Source organism: Pristis pectinata, chromosome 4 (genome assembly GCF_009764475.1).
Source record: "Pristis pectinata isolate sPriPec2 chromosome 4, sPriPec2.1.pri, whole genome shotgun sequence".
Classification (NCBI taxonomy): Eukaryota; Metazoa; Chordata; class Chondrichthyes; order Rhinopristiformes; family Pristidae; genus Pristis; species Pristis pectinata.
In genome coordinates this window covers 3,411,334-3,436,086 of record NC_067408.1, presented here as the reverse complement: position 1 = coordinate 3,436,086, position 24,753 = coordinate 3,411,334, and the positions used below count along the sequence as shown (strand labels likewise).

At 47.7% G+C, this 24,753-nt stretch overlaps 1 protein-coding gene across 3 annotated transcripts in view; it reads left to right on the top strand.

The window, feature by feature from the left end:
- Positions 1 to 5,227: 5,227 nt before the first annotated feature.
- Positions 5,228 to 24,753, top strand: part of LOC127569304 (H-2 class II histocompatibility antigen gamma chain-like) — a 31,911-nt gene continuing 12,385 nt past the window's right edge. Inside the window, exons 1-3 of one of the 3 annotated variants that reach the window (XM_052013822.1) lie at positions 5,228 to 5,460; positions 21,667 to 21,842; positions 24,282 to 24,364. In XM_052013822.1, coding sequence (XP_051869782.1) covers positions 5,348 to 5,460; positions 21,667 to 21,842; positions 24,282 to 24,364 — 372 coding nt within the window. In that variant the 5' untranslated portion in view covers positions 5,228 to 5,347. The remainder of the gene's footprint in view (positions 5,461 to 21,666; positions 21,843 to 24,281; positions 24,365 to 24,753) is intronic. The other 2 variants (XM_052013820.1, XM_052013821.1) reach the window with 2 other exon arrangements.

Below are 24,753 nucleotides of genomic sequence, written 5' to 3'. Positions count from 1 at the left end.
GTACACAAGTACAATGAAACACTTACTTGCAGCAGCATCACAGGCTCGGAGCATCAGATAAGCAGCATTCACAAGAAGAAAAAACATTAAAACATCAATTGTACACAATTTTAACAAGAAAAAAACACAGTTAGAACAAAAAGAAGTCCATTTTAGTGCAAGGTGGTCAAGGTGCGGCTAAACTGCAGCGATTAGGGTTTTGCCAGAATAAGGTTGGGGGGAGGGGGAGGAACGCAGGCTGGCAGGTGACAGGTGAGTCCAGGTGAGGGACGGAGGTAGGTGGGTGGGGGAGGGGGGTGAGAGGGGGTGATGTGAGAAGCTGGGAGGTGATGGGTGGAAGAGACAAAGGGCTGAAGGAGGAGGAATCCGGTAGGAGAGGGCAGAGGACCCTGGAATAAAGGGAAGGTGGGGAACAGATGGGCAGGTCATGAGGGTGAGGGGAGGGTAAAGAGAAGGGGTGAGGGGGCCTCAGGAATGAGGGAAAACGAAGGGTTGGGGGGGGGAGAGGGGAGGGGGTTACCAGAAGTTAGAGAAATCGATGTTGAAGCCGTCAGGTTGGAGACTCCCCAGGCAGAATATGAGGTGTTGTCCCTCCAACCTGCGCCTGGCCTCAGTGTGGCAGGTAGAGGAGGCCGTGGACAGACGTGTCAGTGTGGGAGTGGGATGTGGGATTGAGGTGGGCGGCCACCAGGAGACCCTGGATGTTGTGGCGGACAGAACAAATGTGCACAACAAGCGGTCACCCACCCACCTTCCCCCACTCACCTGGACTCACCTGTCACCTGCCAGCCTGTGCTCCTCCCCCTCCCCCCACCTTCTTATTCCGGTTTCTACCCTCTTCCTTTCCAGTCCCGATGAAGGGTCTCAACCTGAAACGTCGACTGTTCATTTCCCTCCACAGATGCTGCCCGACCCGCTGAGTTCCTCCAGCATTTTGTTGCGATGACTCTGTCTATACCTCTCCCCTCGGAGAAGCAGCCAGCGTAATCAAAGACCCCATCCACCTGGGTCATCCTCTCTTCTCTCCTCTTCCATCAGGCAGAAGATACAGGAGCCTGAGGGCACGAACCACCAGGCTCAAGGACACTGTGATAAGACTATTGAATGGGTCCCTTAGAACCATTCACCTTGTTGTGACCTTGCACTTTATTGTACTGCACTTTCTCTGTAGCTGTGACACTTTACTCTGTACTGTTATTGTTTTTACCTGCACTACATCAATGCACTCTGTACTAACTCAATGTAACTGCACTGTGTAATGAATTGACGTATACAATTGGTGTGGAAGACAAGTTTTTCACTGTACCTTGGTATTGCTATTGGTATTGGTATTGGTTTATTATTGTCACATGTAAAAAGCTTTTGTCACGTGAAAAGCTTTTGTTTGCGTGTTATCCAGGGAGATCATTTCATACATCAGTACATCAAGGTAGTATAAAGAAAAACAGAATGCAGAACAAAGTGTTACAGTTACAGAGAAAGTGCAGTGCAGGTAGACAATAAGGTGCAAGGGCCTCGACAAGGTAGACTGGGAGATTAAAAGTTCATCTTTTAGTGTTTAAGATGTCTCTGAGCACATTTAGGTAAGATATCTTTATTAGTCACATGTACATCAAAACACACAGTGAAATGTATCTTTTGCGTAGAGTGTTCCGGGGGCAGCCCGCAAGTGTCGCCATGCTCCTGGCGCCAACGTAGGATGCCCACAACTTCCTAACCCGTATATCTTTGGAATGTGGGAGGAAACCGGAGCACCCGGAGGAAACCCACGCAGACACGGGGAGAACGTACAAACTCCTTACAGACAGCGGCCGGAATTGAACTGGGGTCGCTGGCGCTGTAATAGTGTTACGCTAACCACAACACTACCGTGAGAGGTCTGTTCAAGAATCTGATATCAGCGGGATAGAAGCTATCCTTGAGCCTGGTGGTATTGTTCTCAAGCTTTTTGTATCTTCTGCCCGATGGGAGGGGGGAGAAGAGAGAATGTCTGGGGTGGGTGGGGGTCTTTGATTATGCTGGCTGCTTTCCTGAGGCAGCGGGAAGAGTACGTGGCGGGGAGGCTGGCTTGTGTGATGGACTGGGCTGTGTCCACAACTCTCTGCAGTTTCTTGAGGTCTGGTCTTGCATTCATCCATCTCCCCTCCTCCCAGCCTAGTAGGTCAGTACAGCTCTACTGTCGCGACAGAGCATGCCCCTGGGCTTGGCTGAGAGACTTCACTGCTTCCTGCTGCAATGGTTTTCCTGAGGCTCCAATTCCGTCTGAAAGGAAGCAACGGATTGGTTGGATTGTCCAGGGAGAAGGGAGGCAGTGAAGCCATCAGACAATTCTGATTGGCCACTGGCAGCCGAATCATCAGTTGCCGAGTGAAAGCTGGTTCTTGAGGCTAAATTTTGGGATGATGAATCACAGCTTGTTATAGCAGTTTGGCTGGTTCTGCCTTTACTTCTGAATACCTTAACTAATCAGTGCATAATTATTGGACATCCTGACATATGAGCATTTAGCCCAACCCGTCCCGCCAATGCATCTATACTTACTGCAACACAGAAGGAGGGCGTTTGGCCCATCAGGAAAATGCTAGCTCCCAACAGACCAATCCAAGCAGTTCCAATCCCCCCATCCCTTTATTTCCCTGTAGGCCAACAATTTATTCTCCCTCAGTGAACTGAGGGGCAACTTTTTCACACAGAGGGTGGTGGGTGTATGGAACGAGCTGCCAGAGGAAGTGGTTGAGGCAGGTACAGTTACAATATTTGGACAGGTACATGGTATTGGTATTGGTTTATAATTGTCCCATGTACCGAGGTACAGTGAAAAACTTGTCTTGCATACCGTCCATACAGATCAATTCATTACACAGTGCATTGAGTTAGTACAAGGTAAAACAATACAGAATGCAGAGTAAAGTGTCACAGCTACAGAGAAAGTGCAGTGCAGGCAGACAATAAGGTGCAAGGTCATAACGAGGTAGATTGTGAGGTCAAGAGTCCATCTCATCGTATAAGGGAACCGTTCAATAGTCTTATAACAGTGGGATAGAAGCTGTCCTTGAGCCTGGTGGTACGTGCTTTCAGGCTTTTGTATCTTCTGCCCAATCGGAGGGAGGAGAAGGGAAAAGGGCCAAATGTGGGCAAATGGGACTAGCTTAGATGGGCATGGGTGAGATGGGCTTAAGGGCCTGTTTCCGTGCTGTATGATTCTATGACTCTAAAACGGTGCCCATTGTCTCTCCTTTGACCATTAACCAACATTGAGCAATAGTTTACACCCACAATTAATCAGCCTGCACGTTGTTGGGATGGCGGGAGGAAACTGAAGCATCCAGGTGAAACCCACGCGGTCACAGGGAGAACGTGCAAACTCTGCACGGGCAACGTTGACATTTCCTTTTTCCCCCACAGATGCTGATCGACCCGCTGAGTTCCTCCAGCAGTTTGTGTGTTGCTCCAGATTTGAAGGAGACTGTTTGAGTGGTTAATGGCACAAGAAAGCAGGGTTCAATCCTGACCTCAGGCGATGTCTGTGTGGAGTTCGCATGTTCTCGCTGCTCTGCCTGGGTTTGCTCCTAGACCACCTGGAGATGAATATTGCAGAGGTGAACCCAACTGCTCTCTGCCAATGCAGCACTCCCTTGATACCTAAGCATTTATCGTTCTGAAGTAGAATTCAAAGTTTGTGATTAAAATCATGAGGGGCAGAGGTAAGGTGGATGGTTACAGTCTTTTCCCCAGGGTAGGGGAGTAGTTTTAGACATAGACAGAGGGCATAGATTTAAGGTGAGAGGGGAAAGATTTAAGGGGGACCTGAGGGGCAACTTTTTCACACAGGGGGTGGTGGGTCTATGGAACAAGCTGCCAGAGAAAGTAGTTGAGGTGGCTACAATTATAATGTTTGAAAGGTACGCGGATAGGAAAGGTTTAGAGGGATATGGGCCAAACGCAGGGAAATGGGATTAGCATAGGTGGGCACATTGGTCGGCATGGACCAGTTGGGCCGAAGGGCCTGTTTCCGTGCTGTATAACTCGATGAATCGAAACATTAATTGGCATCGTGTTCGGCACAGTTCCAGTGCCAGTGCCAGACAAACAGATGCTGGAATCTAGACGAAAAACACGACGATGCTGGAGGAACTCAGCAGGCCGGGCAGCATCCGTGGAGAAAAGCAGGCGGTCAACGTTTCAGGTCAGGACCCTTCTTCAGGACTGAAGATAGGAAAAGGGGAAGCCCGATATATAGGAGGGAAAAGCAGAGCAGTGATAGGTGGACAAAAGAGGGGAGGCGGGGTGGGCACAGGGTGGTGATAGGTAGATGCAGGTAAGAGATAGTGATGGGCAGGTGGGGGGGGGGGAGGAGGGGAGAGCAGATCCACCGGGGGATGGGTCAAAGGTAAGGAGGAAAAACAGGGGGTAGAAAACAGAGATATAGACTAGGAAACGGAAGAAAAGGAAGGATGTGGAAGCGTTGGAAAGGGCGCAGAGGAGATTTACCAGGATGCTGCCTGGATTAGAGAGGATGCATTATGAGGAGAGACTAAAGGAGCTGGGGCTTTACTCTTTGGAGAGAAGGAGGATGAGAGGAGACATGATAGAGGTGTACAAGATATTAGGAGGAATAGATAGAGTGGACAGCCAGCGCCTCTTTCCCAGGGCACCAATGCTCAATACAAGAGGGCATAGCTTTAAAGTAATGGGTGGGAGGTTCAAGGGAGATATCAGAGGGAGGTTTTTTACCCAGAGAGTGGTTGGGACATGGAATGTGCTGCCTGGGGTGGTGGTGGAGGCAGGTACATTGGTCAAATTCAAGAGATTACTAGATAAGCATATGGAGGAATTTAAAATAGAGAGATATGTGGGAGGAAGGGGTTAGATAGCCTTAGGTGAGGTTTAAAGGTCAGCACAACATTGTGGGCTGAAGGGCCTGTATTGTGCTGTACTGTTCTATGACGACTCTATGAAAAGAAGGGGCATGGTGGGGGTATCTTAAAGTGGGAGAATGCAATGTTCATGCTGTTAGGCTGCAAGGTAACTGTTCTATGTTATATGTTCTATTTAAGTACCTTCAATCGCCAAGGTGTGGAAGGCTCAGGACCCTGGTAAAAGTGTAGATAGGTACTTGATGGACATGTTGGGCTGTCTGACTCTAGGAGGTTTCTAGCTCCGTATATCCAAGGGCGGGCTCATGTTTGGTTAAATACGGTAGGGACTTTCCGAGCCAGTTCAGAGCCAACTTCCTCCTTCAGACTTCGCTGAGATAAAAAATTAGCGCCTTGCTCTCACTGCGCATAGACCTCTCTCTGCAGTGACCTTCTCACACAGGCAGCCGGACCCGTCTCCACCAAACGCCATGTCTGTGGACGAACAACAGAACGCTCTGCTGCGCAATTCGCAGCAGGACATTGCCAGCCACAGCGATGTGGAGGTCCGAGCCGTCACTCCCACCGCTGTTCCCGGCCAGAGGTAAGACCTAGGCAGCAAACATCCTTCTCAAAAAGTCCCCGGTGTGCTGCTCACCTGCCTCCCTGGGGTTCTGGGGTCTCCAGGGTGGAAAGCACCCCCGGCTGCTGCAGGGTCTTCCTGCTGTGGATTACCCCGGGAGGGGTAACTCATTGCCCCGCACCCTCTTTGGGACAGAAGGTGAGAAGATCCCATTGTGGGGGCGAGTGGTGAGGGGAAAAGTCGCCCCGGTTACTCGTTCACCCCTTTCCCTCCACCCTTTTAGACCGGCTCTCTCCCCTCTTTCTAGTCCAGGTGAAGGGTCTGGACCTGAAACGTCGACTGTCCGTTTCCCTCCACAGATGCTGCCCGACCCGCTGAGTTCCTCCAGCATCTTGTGTGTGTGTTGCTGCAGGTTTCTGGCACCTGCAGTTTGTCGTCTCCACTCTGCATAACTGGTTGGGTGTGTCTGCCCTCCTCTGGGAACATACCCCTGGGCTGAGGTGCAGAGAGGATTAGGAAGGGACTTCTGCCCCTTCACTACCAAACCCTCACTAAAACGCATCCTTGAGAACTGATTGCAGATCTTAAACAAAAAAAACCCTGCAGTTGCTGGAAATCTGAAGTAAAACCAGAAAATGCAGGAAACACTCAGCGGGTCAGGCAGCATCTGTGGCGAGAGGAGCAGTTAGCAGGCATCAAGGGCGAAGGACAAAAAGTCCCAGACCCGAAACGTTCACCGATTTTTCTTTCTCCACAGACGCTGCCTGACTTGCAGAATTTCCTGTTTTTATTTTGTGTTACCTTGAAAAGTACTATCTGTGTTATAAAAACCCCACATTCAGGTACCTTGAGACCGGAGCCTAAAGATAGTTCTTTGTTCACTGATGCATGCAATCTTTTGGGTCACATTCGAGGAGATCAAGTTGTAAACTTTCTGCGGAAATTTCTGCCGATACACAATAGGAACTGAGAATTTCGGATTGACTAGCCACTCTCCAAATCGAACGCAGCAAGCTAATCTGAGTTTTAACGCTGGGCTTTGGGTTTGGGTTTATTGTTGGAACGCAGTTTGTGGCCGTGTAATACTTTGTGTTCTAATATTCAGGAATGACTCTGTGTTGTCAGGACAAAAGAAAAACAGACTGCTGGAGGAACTCAGCGGGTCAGGCAGTATCTGTGGAGGTAGCGGGACGGTCGATGTTTCAGTCCTGATGAGAGCTCTTGACCCGAAAGGTTGACCATCCCTTTGTCTCTACAGATGCTGCCTGACCCGTTGAATTCCTCCAGCATTTTGTACTCTTGCTCTCGATTACAGTGTCTGCAGTCTCTTGTATCTACATGGCCAGATCTCTGTCTGTTCCCTGGGGGCTGCAATTCGATCCTTTCCCTTTTGTGGAACAGAGGTCTTTAAGAAGGAAAGCTCGTAAATCTTTTTGGTTTTAATCCTCACCGCACTCTGTTGTTTCATGTGTGTGTCGACAGGCTGGTCAGCTCCACATGTTGAAACCACCCCACCCAACCCTAACCCTAACCCTAAACCCCACCCTTCTCACACATCGGAGTGCACACAAGTACATACACTTGTGGTAAGGGTTTCAGTCTGAAATGCAGAAGGATCTGGGTGGCTTTGTGTGTCATTAGCACGACACTTGTCTGTAAATATAACAAACAATTGTGGAGAACTAACAATTTTATTACTTACTGCAGATGAAAAGAGTCAGACAGCACGGAAACAGGTCCTTTGGCCCAACTCATCTGTGCCAGCCAAGTTGCCTGCCTGAGCTAGTCCCATTTGCCCGTGTATGACCCATATCCCTCGACACCTTTCCTATCCATGTATTTGTCCAAATGTCTTTCAGATGTTTAACAACATGTACCTGCCTCAACCACTTCCTCTGGCAGCTCGTTCCATATACTGACCACCCTCTGGGTGGAAAAAGTTGCCTTTCAGATTCTTACTAAATCTCCCCTCTCACCTTAAACCTATGCCCTCTAGTTCTTGATTCCCCAAACCTGGGAAAAAGACTGGGTGAATGCGCACAATCTGTGGTTCTTGATTCCCCTTCTCTGGGGAAAGTACTATGTGTATTCACCCAATCTATACCCCTATGATTTTATACACCTCTATAAGATCACCCCTCAGTCTCCCATGCTCCAAGGAATAAAGTCCTAGCCTGCCCAACCTCTCCCTATAACCCAATCCCTCAAGTCCTGGCAACTTCCTTGTAAATATTTTCTACATATTTTCTACACTCTAAATATTTTCTGCACTCTTTCTGTATTAATGGTATCTTTCCTATAGCAGGGTGACCAGGACATATCTGGAGCACCATGTCGTGTTGGTTTCCTGCCGTACAGTTGGATGTTAGTGCATTGGAAACGGTCCAGTGAGCCTTTCCTGGGCTAGTGCCTGGAATGGGTGGATGTCTTGTGACAAGAGATGGGGCTGCAGTGTTTGTGTCCATTGCAGTGGGGGGGTGGGGGGGGGAGACATGAGATCCTGAGGGGTCTTCAGAGGGTGTGTCTTGAGAGAATGTCTCCTCTTGTGGCAACATTTAGAACTGGTGTCATCCATTTAAGATAGATTGTTAATTGGTTTATTATTGTCACATGTACCAAGACACAGTGAAAAGCTTTTGTTCTGCAGACCATCCAGAAAAATCATTACATGTACTTCGAGGTAGTAAAAAAGGACGACAGAATGCAGAATATAGTGTTGCAGTTACAGAGAAAGTGCAGTGCAGGCAGACAATAAGGTGCAAGGGCCATGACGAGGTAAATTGGGAGATCAAGAGTTCATCTTATTGTACAAGAGGTCCATTCAAGAGTCTGATAACAGTGGGAGTCTTATAGAAGGTGTCCTTGATCCTGGTGGTACGTGCTTTCAGGCTTTTGTATCTTCTGCCCGACGGGAGGGGGGGAAGAAGAGAAAATATCCGGGACGAGAGGGGTCTTTGATTATGCTGACTGCTTTTCTGAGGCAGCAGGAGGTGTGGACGCTTTGAGGGTTGGGAGTTTTGGCATCCTCTCCTTGAGGGGGTGGAAGCAGGTTCTTGAAGTGTTTTGAGGCAGACTTTGCTTCTTGATAAGGGGTGGGTTACAAGGTTTCTGTGGGTGGAAAGGATGGTTGGCAAGGACTCAATGGGCCGAAGGGCCTGTTGCTGTGCTGTATCTCTCTGTGACTGGAGGTTACGTGGTGTGCAGTTCTGTTTGTAGGAAGGATGTACTTGCTCTGGAGAGGGTGCAGAGGAAATTCACCAGGATGAGGAGAGACTGGATCAGACTGGAGAAAGTTAAGGGGCGACCTGATAGAGGTCACAAAATTATGAGGGGCATAGATAGGGTAGACGGCAAGAAACATTTCCCCACTTCAGAGGTGTCTGTGCCCAGAGGGTTAAGGTGAGGAATATGAGGTTTGGACGGGATCTGAGGAAGTTTTATTTTCAAGCAGAGGGTGTTTGAAGTTGAAGGGGGTGGTGAAAGCAAGTCAGGTCAAGTCGAGTTTATTGTCCTGTGCACAAGTGCGGTGAGGTACAGGTATAATGAAAAACTTGCAGCAGTATCACAGGCACTTAGGTACAGACATGCATCCAGAATATAAATGATACAAGACAGTGATGAGAGAGGAAAAAAAGTGTGCAAAAATAAGACAGTTGTGCAAAAGAGACACAATTAGAGATAGGTCCACGGTAGTGCAAGAGGTGGTCCATAGTGTCCTGTTACTGAGGTAGGGTTAGGGTGTGCAGGTCGGTTCAAGAACCTGGTGGTTGAAGGGAAGTAGCTGTTCCTGAACCTGGTGGTGTGGGACTTCAGGCTTCTGCATCTCAGCAGAGACTCTCGCACAACATTTGAGAAGTGTTCAGATCACTTCAGGCTGAGGGCTGGAGAATGGAGTTGGTGTAGATGAGTGGGCAGCACGGAGAGAGTGGGCAGAAGGTCTGTTTCTGTACTGTGTGACTCGATGTACCAACGCCCACTCACCCTCCACCAGAGGGCACTGGTGATCCACAAGGAAAAAAAATTATTTTCTGACTTCGATCTACTTTCTCTTCTGATCTGACCGGGCTGGGGGGAGTTTGTGGATTGTTGCTGATACAATTATGTTGTCTGAGGGAGCTAGTGTGATCTCCATTTCCTCCTAGTCGAGCGGGACGGTTCATTTTGGATCCATGTCGTTGCAAATCAACAGTGTCAGTTTAGTTGCAAGGGAACACCACCAACTGCAGGTTCCCCTCCAAATTGTGTCCCATCCTGACCAGGAAGTATCTCTCCGTTCCTTCATTGTCACTGGGTCTAATCCCTGGAACTCTCTCCCCAGCAGCACTGTGGGACCACCTTCACCAGAAGGACTGCAGTGGTTCATAAAGGCATCTCACCCCCACCTTCCTCAAGGGGCAACCAGGGACGGGCAATTAAATGCTGTCTCAGCCTGTGAAGCCCACATCCCTGGTCAGTGATGCCTAGATCCTGGAAAGTGCATAAAACACCCCCCACACAAAATGCACAGACATGTGTGTGCATGCATGCACCCACGCATGCAAGCTTATGCACGCACATGCACACACTAAAGTGCAAAATGCACTTTCATGTACAAACATGCAGCCACACACGTATGTTACCATAGAACAGTACTGCACAGTACAGGCCCTTCGGCCCACAATGTTGTGCTGACCTTTAAACCTTACCTAATACTATCTAACCCCTTCCTCCCACATATCCCTCTATTTTAAATTCCTCCATATGCTTATCTAGTAATCTCTTGAATTTGACCAATGTACCTGCCTCCACCACCACCCCAGGTAGCACATTCCATGCCCGAACCACTCTCTGGGTAAAAAACCTCCCTCTGATATCTCCCTTGAACTTCCCACCCATTACTTTAAAGCCGTGCCCTCTTGTATTGAGCATTGGTGCCCTGGGAAAGAGGTGCTGGCTGTCCACTCTATCTATTCCTCTTAATATTTTGTACACCTCTATCATGTCTCCTCTCATCCTCCTTCTCTCCAAAGAGTAAAGCCCCAGCTCCCTTAGTCTGTCCTCATAATGCATCCTCTCTATACCAGGCAGCATTCTGGTAAATCTCCTCTGCGCCCTTTCCAATGCTTCCACATCCTTCCTATAATGAGGTGACCAGAACTGGACACAGTACAGGTTTTTTTTCTTTTTTTTAAAAACCCCTTGCTTGTTGTAGCCCCAACTGTGGGCCAGACCCCCGGACTTGAGGAAGCCCCATGCTGCAGCGCTCCCCTCCTGCCTGCTGCTGACACCCACTTGCATCCTCTCGCAGGCTTGCACTTAAACCCACGCCACCTCCCACCCTTACTTTCACACTTTCAGCTGCAGATTGACACTCACACAAGCATGCATACAGCGTGTAGCAGAGATGTGCACTAGATATTGCTGAGGAAGGTTGGCTGAATTTGGCTTCACCTCTACCACAGCATTCTGTACAAACATATGAATTGGGAGCAGGAGCTGAGGTGCTGCCTCAAGAAGGCAACATCTAATCCCCAAAGATCCCCACCATCCGGGCCGTGCCATCTTCTCGCAGCTCCCATCAGGCAGGAGGTACAGAAGCCTAAAGTCCCCACACCACCAGGTTCAGGAACAGCTACTTCCCTTCAACCATTTGGTTCTTGAATCAACCAACACTACAGTTTAGCAACACTGTGATCACTTTGCACTAAAATGGACTTTTTTTTTGTTCCAATTGTGTTCTTTCTTGTAAAAATGTGTACAATTTATGGTTTTCTTGTGAATGCTGCTTATCTGATGCTCTGTGCCTGTGATGCTGCTGCAAGTAAGTTTTTCATTGCACCTGTGCACACATGGGCTTGTGCATCTGACAGTAAACTCGTCTTTGAGGAGGTCACTCAGCCCCTTGAACCTGCCCCACCTTTTAATATGATCATGGCTGATCTAATTATAACCTCAACTCCCCACCCCAAGTAACCTTTCATAGAACAGTACAGCACAATACAAGCCCTTCAGCCCACGATATTGTGCCAACCTATATAAACTTTATCCACATTCAATCCATCCCCCCCCTCTACTTCATCTGCCATAACCCTCTATTTTTCTTACATCCATGTGCCTGTCTAAGAGTCTTTTAAATGACCCAATTGTATCAGCCTCTACCACCACCCCCGGCAGTGCGTTCCAGGCACCCACCACTCTCTGTGTGTAAAAAAAAAAACAACCTATCTCTGACATCTCCCTTGACCTTCAATAGGTGACCTCTAGTATTGGCCATTACTGCTCTGGGGAAAAGGTGCTGGCTGTCCACTCTGCCTATGCCTCTAATAATCTTATACACCTCTATCAAGTCGCCTCTCATCCTGCGTCACTCCAAAGAGAAAAGCCCTAACTTGCTCAACCTATTCTCATAAGGCATATTCTCCAATCCAGATAGCATCCTGGTAAATCTCCTCTGCACCGACTTGATTATCGAGTATCTGTATACCCTGTCTTAAAAATATTCAAAGACTCTTGTTTAAACCTTGGCTACACAAAGTTTCCAGTTGTTCCTTCTCTTCGTGTGACCCTGATCACGGAAGTCCAGGACCCGAGGGCACAGCCTCAGAATGAAGGGACGTCCCTTTAGAACTGAGATGAGGAGGAATTTCTTCAGCCAGAGGGTGGTGAATCTGTGGAATCCGTTGCCACAGAGGGTTGTAGAGGCCATGTCACTGGGTGAATTTAAGGCAGAGATTGGTAAGGGGGTTAAGGAAAACGGGGAGAAGGCAGGAGAATGGGCTTTGGGGGGGGAGAAAAGAATCTGCCATGGTCGAATGGTGGAGCAGACTCAATGGGCCGAATGGCCTAATTCTGCTCCTAGATCTTATGGTCTTGTCTTGTCCCAAGCATGGACAGTGTTTATCGAGATCTTCCATTTTGACACACACCACAGAAACAGGCCCTTTGGCCCAACTGGTCCATGCCAACCAAGGTACCCACCTAAGCTAGTCTCACTCGCCTGCATTTGGCCCATATCCTTCTAAACTTTTCCTATCCATATATTTATCCAATTGTCTTTTAAATACCATCATTGTACCTGCCTCAACCTCTTCCTCTGGCAGCTCATTCCATAAACACACCACCCTCTGGGTGAAGAAGTTCCCCCTCAGGTCCCCTTTAAATCTTTTCCCTCTCACCTTAAACTTATGCCCTCTAGTTTTTGGTTCCCTTTCCTTGGGCACCCTATCTATGCCCCTCATGGTTTTATACACCTCCATAAGGTCTCCTACACTCCAGGGAATAAAGTCCCAGCCTGTTCCCTCTAATTCAGTCCCTTGAGTCCTGGCAACATCTTTGGAAACGTGCAGATGTTTTGACAAAAGTCTTACAAACAATAGAATTTTGGATTGTGTTTGGATGCAAGGAGTTAATATTGTCTCGGGAATTTTTGATGATCTCACCCTGACATATTTGGATTTGATCACCTGCTTTGAAGATTGGGAGTGAGTGAGTTTGGACATTCAGGTTTAGACCTGAGGTGTTGGAACCACTTTATACAGATACAGTTGGCACTGAACATAAAATACTTGTACTGGCACCTTGCTTCTTTCAGAAGTTCCTTCGTTCCTACTTGCATTTAGATGATACTCAGCTATTAACAAAGATGAAGCTATCTAAACCAGAAAGAGCTAATGAAACCTGCCGTATAAACCGGCCCCGAGGCTCCACCTGAACAAAATGGCTACCTTTTTATTGGCCAACCTTTCTTCAAGATAGCATGTGTATTGTGTCTCAGAGGGGACGTGGGTAGGAAAGGTTTAGAGGGATATGGGCCAAACGCGGGCAAATGGGACTAGCTCGGATGGGCATCATGGTCAGCATGGACCAGTTGGGCCGAAGGGCCTGTTTCTGTGATGTGTGACTCTATGACCACTAACACAGTGGCCTAGTGGTAGCACTGTTGCCTCACAGCGCCAGAGACCTGGGTTCAGTTCTGACCTCTGGTGCTGTCTGTGTGGAGTTTGCACGTTTTCTTTGTCATTTTGTTTCACCCCCATGTGCTCCGGTTTCCTCCCACGTCCCAAAGATGTGCTGGTGGATTAATCGGCCGGTGTAGGTTATAGTGCGGTAAAAGATTCAAGGGGAATTGATGTGTGTGTCTGAGAGAATGTTACAGGGGGACAGGAGAGGGGAATGGCAGAAAGCCAACATGAACAATGGGCCAAATGTCCTCCTTTGGTGTCACAATTCATTAGGACCAAGTCCAAGGTAATTGTTTGACTGAGTAATCAATAGGAGGCCATTTTGGTACCTGAGGTACATCAAGCTGACTTCTCCAAGTCCCTGAAATGGCCACAATCCGTCAACAATGGAAATATTGGTGTAACGTCTGAATCAATAATTTACTCAGCAAGATAGATCAGGAGTACTACTTGATGTTTTTTCAAAAAAAAAGGTGAATTCAGATCGCTACACAATTTAGTCCTTCATTAATACTTAATCTTTATTTCCTGTATCCTGACGTAAGACTTACATCTTCTCATCTTTTGTGTATTCAGGAAGGAACATTTTTACTATTTCATAGCTGTCTCTTGCAGTCGCTGAGCCAATCATAGAACATAGAACAGTACAGCACAGAACAGGCCCTTCGGCCCACAATGTTGTGCTGACATAACTAATCCCTCCTACCTACAGAATGCCCATAACCCTCCATTTTCCTCTCATTCATGTGCCCATCCAAGCCCCTCTTAAAAGCCCCCAATGAATTTGCCTCCACCACCCTATCAGGCAACGCATTCCAGGCATCCACCACTCTCTCTGTTTAAAAAAAATATACCCCTCACATCTGCTCTGAACCTACCCCCTCTCACCTTAAATGCATGCCCTCTGGTATTGGATCCCTCAATAATGGGAAAAAGATATTGCTTGTCCACCCTATCTATGCCCCTCATAATTTTATACACTTCCAACAGATCACCCCTCAGCCTCTGCCGCTCCAGAGAAAAGAGCCCAAATTTGTCCAGCCTCTCCTGATAGCACATGGCCTCTAATCCAGGCAGCATCCTAGTAAACCTCCTCTGCACCCTCTCTAAAGCCTCGACATCCTTCCTAGTCAGCAAGGGTACTGGTTGAGAAACATGGGAGTGGGATTCAAGGGAAGACCTTCCTAAGGGGCTGGCACAAGGTAAAAGGGCTGAGTGGTCTCCTTCTGCACTATGGGGCTCTGATTCTGGTTTAGGTTGATCCTTATAAACCTGCTGTGGGGTGGGTTCTTGGTTCCTTGGGAAGTTTCTTGGTAAATTCTTGGGATTAACCTGGAAGGAACAGTGACCGTTCAGCCTGTGACTGTAGCCCTCCCCTCCACTCTCACTATTTTCACTTCATTATATCTCAGTGGAATAAAGCAAGGGTTAGGGTTTCAGAAGCCAAAGCAGACAGGCAGGGGTGGGGACAGCTGTTACTGCAGAGACAGAAATAGCTGGTTTTAGTGCTGGGGTGGGTTTCAGGGATCACTCAGGGGAAGTCCTTCTGATTCACTAACGTCCTTACTGGGTGCATTTTTGGGCTCCTTATTTAAGAAAGGATGTGCTGACGTTGGAGAGGGGTCAGAGAAGAGTCACTAGAATGATTCCAGGAATGAGAGGGTTAACATATGAGGAAGGTTTGATGGCTCTTGGGCTGTACTCCTCAGAAGAATGAGGGGGGGACCTCATAGAAACATTTCGAATGTTAAAAGGCCTGGATAGAGTAGATGGCGAAGTTGTTTCCCATGGTAGGGGAGTCTAGTACAAGAGGGCACGACTTCAGGATTGAAGGGCGCCCATTCAGAACAGATGCAGAGAAATTTCTTTAGCCAGAGAGTGGTGAATCTGTGGAATTTGTTGCCACAGGCGGCTGTGGAGGCAAAGTCATTGGGTGTATTTAAGGCAGGTATCTGAGTAGCCAGGGCATCAAAGGTTATGGTGAGAAGGTGGGGGAGTGGGGCTAAATGGGAGAATGGATCAGCTCATGATAGAATGGTGGAGCAGACTCGATGGGCCGAATGGCCGATTTCTGCTCCTTTGTCTTATGGTCTTCAGGGAAGGAAATCTGCCTGACTGATTCCAGACTGACCAAGTCTGGTTGACTCGTGACTGCCCTCTGGGATGGTCTGGCAAGCCACACAATTTAAGAGCGATTAGGAATGGTCAATAAATGCTGGCCTTTCTAGTGACGTCAGATCCCAAAAGCTGAATAAATAACACGGTACCAAGGTTGCAAAGAGCCTGGTTCAGATTTACTCAACTGCTGTGGAGAGGGATGGAGCTGGTGACTACCTCGATGTACTTGTGTATGGAATGATCTGCCTGGCTGGCACACGTCAAAGTTTTCTGCTGTATTTGGGTACAATTTTTCATTGCACTTGTGCCTATGACAATAAACTTGACTTTGACGACATGACAATAATAATATTCCCTGGAACATAGGACATTGAGGGGTGACCTGATAGAGGTGTATAAGATCATGAGGGGCGTAGACAGGGTGAAGGCACACAGTCTTTTTCCCAGGGAGGGGGTGCTAAAAACAAGAGGACATAGGTTTAAGGTTAGAGGGGAGAGATTTAAAAGGGGCATCGGGGCAGCTTCTTCACGCAAAGGGCGGTGCGTGTTTGGAACGAGCTGCCAGAAATAGTGGTTGAGGTGGGCACATTAGCAACTTTTAAAAGCCGTCTAGATAAGTACGTGGATAGGAGGGGTCTAGAGGGCTATGGGCCAAACGTGGACAGATGGGACTAGCTCGCTGGGCAACACAGTCGGCATGGACGAGTTGGGCCAAAGGGCCTGTTTCCGTGCTGTGTGACTCTCTGACTTGAATAAACCCATCCAATGAAGCAAGGCAATTGTGGCCATAATGGTGGGTGGGGGTTGAATCTAATCACCTCCATTTTGTTTATATACTTTATCCATCTTTATCTTGTTTTGTGGGCTCTTCCTTTGCTCTTAAAACAAACAAAGTGGTAAAGAAAATAAAGAAATGAGCCACCTTTTGGTGGTGTTGGTGGTTGTTTCCTTGAACACCACTAGCCCTGCTCTGTAACCCATGATATGAAATACTTCAGTCTTTGGACATAATGAAATTCTTTGGATCGGACTTTGAAGGAAGCCACCCACACGTGTGGCATTGACTTCCCCTCTCTCTGACACCAGTCACTTTGGGTATCAGTTCAAAGGTGTCATCACAGTGGCTGGGCAGCCATTTGCAGCGGAGAATTCTCACGGACAGCAAACCAGGAAGAAGAAAAAAAACTAATACAACTTTTAAACATTTTACAAAGACTAGACAAGTGTTTTTGCACAGAGAGTGTGGGTGGGTGGCTGGAGTGCGCTGCCGGGGGTGGTGTGTAGGCGTTTGGGAGACTCACGAATAGGCACATGGATGTGCAGAGAATGGAGGGATATGGACCATCTGCAGGTTGAAGGGATTAGGTGTCATTAGTTTAATTAGTTCAGCACAACATTGTGGGCCGAAGGGCCTGTTCCTGTATTGTACTGTTCTGTGTTCTAGAACAAACAAATAAGTTTAAGATAGAAGTTGAACTAACATTAATAAACTTACTTAAAATTAATACTCACTTCTTATTTTAAAATACATGATATTTTTTTGAAGATCTCTGTGGAGGAATCACAGTGGTACAGCGGGTAGAGCTGCTGCCTCACAGCTCCAGAGACCCAGGTTCGATCCTGACCTCCGGTACCGTCTGTGCGTGGTGTTTACACGCTCTCCCTGTGACTGCGTGGGTTCTCCCCCTCCCCTCCCCTCCCCCCCCCCCCCCCCCCCCCCCGGTGCTCCGGTTCCCTCCCACATCCTGAAGGCGTGCGGGTCGATGGGTTAATTGGCCGCTGTAAATTACCCCGGGTGTGTGGGTGAGGGGTAGAATCTGGGGGGAGTTGATGAGAATGTGGGGAGAATGAAATGGGATTAGTGTAGGATTGGTGTAAACGGCTGGTTGTTGGTTGGCACGGATTCAGAAACAGGTTTATTATCACTGACTTGTATGTCATGAAATTTGCGGCAGCAGTACAGTGCAAAGACATAAAATTACAAAAATAAATATTGCAATAAAAAGGAATAATGAGGCAGTGTTCATGGACTGTTCAGAAATCCGATGGTGGAAGGGAAGAAGCTGTTCCTAAATCGTTGAGCTTAAACTCCTAACTAAATTAATCCCTCCAATCTGCACAATGTATCTCTGCACATTCATGTTCCTATCTAAGAGTCTTTTCAACGCCTCTAATGTAGTCCCACCACCACCCCTGGTAGCACATTCCAGGCACCCACCGGTCTCTGTGTAAAAATACCTCTGATTTACTATCACTGATTTAGATGTCAAATTTGTTGTTTTGTGGCAGCAGTACATAAAATTACTATAAATGTCAAAATAAATAGTGCAAAGAAAGGAGGCAAATAACGAGGCAGTGTTCACGGACCGTTCAGAAATCTGTTGGCGGAGGGGAAGAAGCTGTTCCTAAATCGTTGAGTGTGGGTCTTCAGGCTCTTGTACCTCCTCCCCGATGGTAGTGACGAGAAGAGGGCATGTCCTGGGTGGTGAGGGTCCTTAGTGATGGATGCCGCCTTCTTGAGGCACCGCCTCTTGAAGATGTCCTCGATGGCGGGGAGGGTTGTGCCCGTGATGGAGCTGGCTGAGTCTACAACCCTCTGCAGCCCCTTGTGATCCTGTGCGTTGGACCCTCCGTGATGCAGCCATCAGAATGCTCTCTGCCGTACATCTGTAGAAATTCAGTGGGCTGAAGGGCCTGTTTCTGTGTTGTGACATAAAATTGGTTTGTGAAGGTTCAAGCAGGAGTAATGGATTATTCACCATTAACCCCCCCTCCCACAGACCCCATCCAACCTCCTGAAACATTTTCAGAACGTCTCACAACAGGGACTGATCTGGAAGCATCTAAAATTTTCTTCAGTGCGATGACATCATTGCAGTGAGGGTGGCCGTTACACGGTACGGGCTGCGCTGGTGCGCTGTAACACAGGCGGCAAAGTTCTGGAGTTCGGTGCTTAACTTAGCAAATGTGGAACTGTGGAGGACAGGAAGCAAGAGGAAAGGAGGGAGATCAGGAGGGAAAATAAATGAGGATGTGAGAGAGAGAACGTGAAACAGGAGAGAAAGAGAGTCTAGCGTTTTTACAACGCCTTTCACATTCCTCACGTTTCACAGCCAATGGATGTCTTTTGAGGTTCTGACGCGGTTGCAATGTCGAACAGGTGCACAGGAAGATCCCACAGACAGCAAGCTGGAATGAACAGATACTTTGTTCAGCAATACCCTTGGGCGGGGAATGGAATGGTGGGATCTCCACCGTTGACCTGTGAGGGAGTTAGAACTTGGCAAAAAGTGACAGTGGAGAAGAAGGGGAGAAACAGAAAGCAAATTGGAGAGAGAGAGAGAGAAACTAAACGAGAGAGGAGGAAATCAAAACAGCAGAGGCTGAAATCTGAAATGAAAAGAGAAAGTGCTGGGAACACTGAGCAGGTCAGGCAGCATCTGTGGAGAGAGAAACAGAGCTAGTGTTTTGGATCAAAGAATGGTGGAGGAGAGATTCGGGGAGAGAAAGTGGTTTAAGCCAGACCTGGCCCTTGATGTAAGCTGTGGGGGGTTAATTCGGGGGGACACAAGAGACTACGGACGCTGGAATCTGGAGCAACAAACAATCTGCTGGAGGAACTCAGTGGGTCGAGCAGCATCTGTGGGGGGGAAGGAATGGTTGATGTTTTGGTTTGAAACCCTGCATCAGGATTAATTCTAGGTTAGTGCTGCTGGTGGTTACTCTGACTTCCACCCAGGGCTCTGGGTAAGGGCAGGGACATTCAGGGTGTTTCCTAATGCGTTGCTACCAATGTCCATCCTCTGCCTAACATCTTGGTGACGTGTGAGGTCTGGGACCTATAGCCGGTAGCTGGTGAGAGTGGGATGTGTTCGTCATGGGACCATCCCATCTGGAGAGGAACTGAGAGACATTGGATGGAGAATTGAGAGAGGGTTTCTTGCACTGATTGGATGCTCTCTTCATTGTTATTTGTTGTGCCACCAGTGGAATTTCTCCTGAACACCAATTTCAGTTTCGGGGAAATTCCCCTGTTACAATCGAATATTAATTGACACAGACCTCATTCGGAAACTCCCTTCTGTAAATTAGGAAAACTTCCTGGACAATCTCCTGACGAGAAACGACTCACTAAAAACCCTCATCATGTGCGGATCCTTCCTTGTTACCGTGCCCCCCCCCCCCCCCCCCCAAACACCTTCAGCAGCCCCTGGGAATATCTTCACAACTCCAGGGAGAATGGACTTCAGTTACATGGAGAGACAGGGGCCTCTTTCCTTAGGGATCTCAAGTTTATGTTTATTGTCATGGGCAGACATACCCAGGGTATAAATGCCATGAAGCACCACAGTACATTACATATGTAAGTTAACATAAACTTAAATTAACATAAATTATACATAAGTTACACGACAAGGTAAACATGACGACACTAGTGCAAAATGAAGAATAGAAAAGGTAATATAGTCTGAGGTAGAATTACAGTTTTTCAGGTTGGTTCAAGAACCTGATGGCAGTGGGGAAGAAACTGTTGTTGAACCTTGAGGTGTGGGTCTTCAGGGTCCTGTACCTCCTGCCTGATGGCAGCATCAGGAAGAGGGCATGACCCGGATGGTGGGGGTCCCTGATGATGGATGTCACCTTCCTGAGACATCATCTCGATGGTGGGGAGAGCTGCCCTCCTGATGGGACTGGCTGAGTCCCACCACTCGAGAAACAAAGGACTGCAGATGCTGGAATCTAGATGAAAAACACGATGATGCTGGAGGGACTCAGCAGGCCAGGCAGCATCCGTGGAGAAAAGCAGGCGGTCAGCGTTTTGGGTCAGGACCCTTCAAGAGTCCACCACTCTCTGTAGCCTCGTGTTCCTGTGCACTGGAGTTCCCATACCCAGGAGCAGAGATAATTTGATAAAAGTTTTTAAAAAGTCATGAAGATTCTTGACAAAATAAATAGCATTGTTCTCAATTTTTACCTTGTGACTTAGACAGGGACTATTCAGCCCATCCAGTCTATGCCAGCTTCCGTATTCTGAATGGTTGAAGGGAAATAGCTGTTCTTGAACCTGGTGGTGTAGGACTTCAGGCTTCTGTACCTCCTGCCTGATGGGAGCTGTGAGAAGATGGCACAGCCCGGATGGTGGGGATCTTTGATGATGGATGTTGTCTTGAGGCAGTGCCTGCTGTGGATACTACTGATGCTGGGGTGTGCCCGTCAAGCTCATTGCTTCAACATAAAGTGTTGTCATGCAGGACTGATATGAGAAGAAGTTTCTTCACCCATTGAGTGGTGAAACTTGCAAATCCTCTACCCAAGAGGGCTGTGGAGATTCAAAGCAGAGATGAATTGATTTTTGGATATTAAGGGACGTGAGGTTAGTTCAGGAGAGTATTGAGGTACAACATCAACCATGATCTGATTGAATGACAGAGCAGCGATGAAGGTCCTGCTCCTGCTCCTGCTCCTATCTCTTACACTCTTGTGATAAGATAGTCCAGTGGTACAGCTGGTAGAGCCGCTGCCTCTCAGCTCCAGAGACCCGGGTTCGATCCTGACCTCCGGTGCTGTCCGTGTGTGGAGTTTAGACATTCTCCCTGTGACTGTATGAATTTCCCCTGGGTGCTCCGGATTTCCAGAGATGTGCAGGGTGGTGGGTTAATTATCCACTGTAAATTGCTGCTTGTAATTGGTTTATTATTGTCACATGTACTGAGATACAGTGAAGAATCACTGTTTGCATGCCTTCCAGGCAGATCATTCCATACACAAATACGTCGAGGTAGTTCAAAAAAAACAGAATGCAGAATATAGTGTTACGGTTACAGAGAGAGTGCAGTGCAAGTAGACAATAAGGTGCAAGGGCCACGATGAGGTAGATTGGGAGATCAAGAGTTCATCTTTAGTGTATGGGAGATGTTCAAGAGCCTTATGACAGTGGGGTAGAAGTTGTCGTTCAGTATGTAGGAGAGTAGTAGAATTTTGAGGGAGTTGATGGGAAGAATAAAGATGAGATCAGTATAAATGGTTGATGGTCGGCGCGGACTCGACGGGCTGTTTCCGTGCTGTATCTCTCTGTCCACTCATACACCCAGTCAGAGTTTGGCCAAGCCTTGGCCTCTGTGTAACATCAGAGTATTCCTCCTCCTCACCGGTGCGGTCTGTCTTTCAGGAGCAACAGCTGGTCGCGTGGCCTCCTTTACACGGGTGTTTCCATCCTGGTGGCAATGCTGATCGCTGGTCAAGTGGTCAGTGTCATGTTCCTGCTCAAGCAACAGGACAAGATAACGAACCTACAGAAGACAACGAGCCGGATCGAGAGCAAGTACTCCTCACCAAGCAGCGGCAGTAAGCACCACCCTCTGATTTACAATTAAATTTAATTTCGTGGATTACGGGCAGCTGTGGGGATTCTGAATTGTGGCATCTGCACACTGACCAGATTTTGAAAGGATTACAGAATAAACAACACCAGCACGTCTAATCTGATCCAAGCCAGAATAAAACCTGAAACCAGGAAGATTCCCAATTCTGATTTAAAACTGGCCTCCCAGGGATTCCCGCTGGGAGTTCCCACAGTGCGTAGTCGAGCATCCTGCTTGGATCAGAGAAGGTTAAGGGGAGATTCAGTGCAGACGTTTAAATTATAAAGGGTTTTAGTAGACAAAGTGGGTAAAACAGTCTTTCCCCGTAAGCGGTCAATGTTTAGAGACCATAAACAGCAAGAACACGAATTCACGTGGAACATTTATGGTTGTGAAATGTCCCACGTTGCTTCACTGTAGCTGTCGAATAAAAATGAACACTGACCCTTGTGACAAGATAGTAAGTGGTTGGGGGGGCTTAGTAAAGGAGGGGAGAGAGGCTGAGCGGTCTCGGGTGAGAATTCCGGGCAACTAAAATCACGGCCATTAATGGAGGTGTGATTGTACTTGGAACATAGATCAGTACAGCTCAGGAACAGGCCCTTCAGCCCACAATGTTGTGCCGAACTAACTGAACAAGTAATTAAAAGCCGAAGTAAACTAATCCCTTCTGCCGACGCAATGTCCACATCCCTCCGTTCTCTGCACATTCCTGTGCCTGTCTAAGAACCTCTTAAATGCCTCTATCGTATCTGCGTCTATCACCACCCCTGGCAGCGCATTCCGGGCACCCATCACTGTGTAAGAAAAAAACTTGCCCCACACCTTTGAACTTCCCCTTCTCGCCTTAAATGCATGCCCTCTAAAATAAGATTTTTTGACCCTGGGAAAAAGATACTGGCTGTCTACTCTTATCTATGCTTCTCATAACCTTATAAACTTCTATCAGGTCTCCCCTCAGCCTCTGCTGCTCCAGAGAAAACAACCCAAGTTTGTCCAACCTCTCCTTATACGCTGCCCTCTAATCCAAGCAGCATCCTGGTGAACCTCTTCTGCACCCTCTCCTAAGCCTCCACATCCTTCCTGTAATGGGGCAACCAGAACTGAGTGCAATATTCCAGATACTTACAACACTCTGTAATAAATTGGCCATTTGGCCCAAATCAGTAGCTTCTGACCCTCTCTTCACCTCACACCATCAGCATATTAGTGACTGATGTACGTACAATCCCATTTGATTCGAAGGGGAAAACCTCTTTACACGTCATCATAAGACCTCAATCCCCAACCTATTTCAGACGGGTAACCGGAGGGATAGGCTTTAACTAATTGGCAGAAGGATTGGTGACGAAGGAGAACACTTCTGACCCAGAAATTGTTTTGATCTGGAGATGAAAGGGAGTCAGAAATCAGAAACCATTAGAACCAGTTGGACACCGAGGGGAATAGAACTCATTTTGGGAAGAACTCTTGGATTTTGAACTAAATCACTTTTTTTTTACACATTTCATAGTCATCGAGTCATACAGCATGGAAACAGGCCCTTCGGCCCAACTGGTCCATGCTGACCACAGTGCTCCATCCAAGCTGGTCCCTTTTACCAGTGTTTGGCATAACCTTCCAAACCTTTCCTATCCATGTAGCTGTCCAACTGTTTTTTTAAAAGTGGTTATTGTACCTGCCTCAGCCACTTCCTGTGGCAGCTCATTCCCTGTTGAATGGCCTCCTGTTCCCAATTACAGAAGCAAGGCCATTCAGCCACTTTAGCCTATTCTATCAGACCCTGGTGGTTTGTAACTTAACCATTTCCTGCCTCAGTTGCATAACCCTCACCACCTTTGCTCAACTGAAGCCCGAAATTCTCAGATTTCTTTTCAGTTTTGAGTTGTCCCCATGTCCTCTAGGAGAGAGAGGGCAAAATTTCCACAAATCTTGGATGAAGAAATGTTTCCTGACAATGTGTTGGGTCTGCCCAGTGCCCAGATGTTGCTCTGTGCAAGCCACACAAAAAGCATAGGGTTTTTGGATTGTCCTGGGCTGATACCTAACCCCCCCCGCACACTTACAGTGAGGCAACTTTTTTTCATTCACTAGAACCATAGAACACTACAGCACGGAAAACAGGCCATTCGGCCCTTCTAGTCTGTGCCGAAACTTTATTCCACTAGTCCCATTGACCTGCACCCAGTCCATAACACTCCAGACCTCTCCCGTCCATGTATCTATCCAATTTATTCTTAAAACTTTAAAATGAGCCCGCATTTACCCACGTCAGATGGCAGCTCGTTCCACACTCCCACCACTCTCTGAGTGAAGAAGTTCCCCCTCAGGTTCCCCCTAAACCTTTCCCCTTTCACCCTAAAGCCATGTCCTCTCGCACTAAAATGAGGAAAATAAATATTTTTGTATCTTTTCCCTTCAGGACCAAAACCAGTCATGCACTTGAGGCCGATGATGATGGACCTACCCATGGCCTACATAAATCCTGAGGCAGAGGCTCCAAAGGTGATTTTCCACCAGGAAGATTAAAGAAGTTGCGATGGTGTCAATGAGTGAAATGACCAAAAGGCACATTAAGTAGCAGCACAGATCGTTGGCTGTTGGTGGGGGCTGTTTCACCAGAAAGAGCAGTGGTTGACTGTTCTGTGGAAGTATCTCACTGGGTGTGAAGGTGTCTTGATGAGGAGGTGAAGGGAAGGATGAAGGCACATGGGCCATCAAGTTAGACAAGATAAGATCTCTTTATTAGTCCCGTATACAGCAAAACACACAGTGAAATGCATCTTTTGCGTAGAGTGTTCTGGGGGCAGCCCGCAAGTGTCGCCACACTTCCAGCGCCAACATAGCACGCCCACAACTTCCTAACCTGTACGTCACTGGGATGTGGGAGGAAA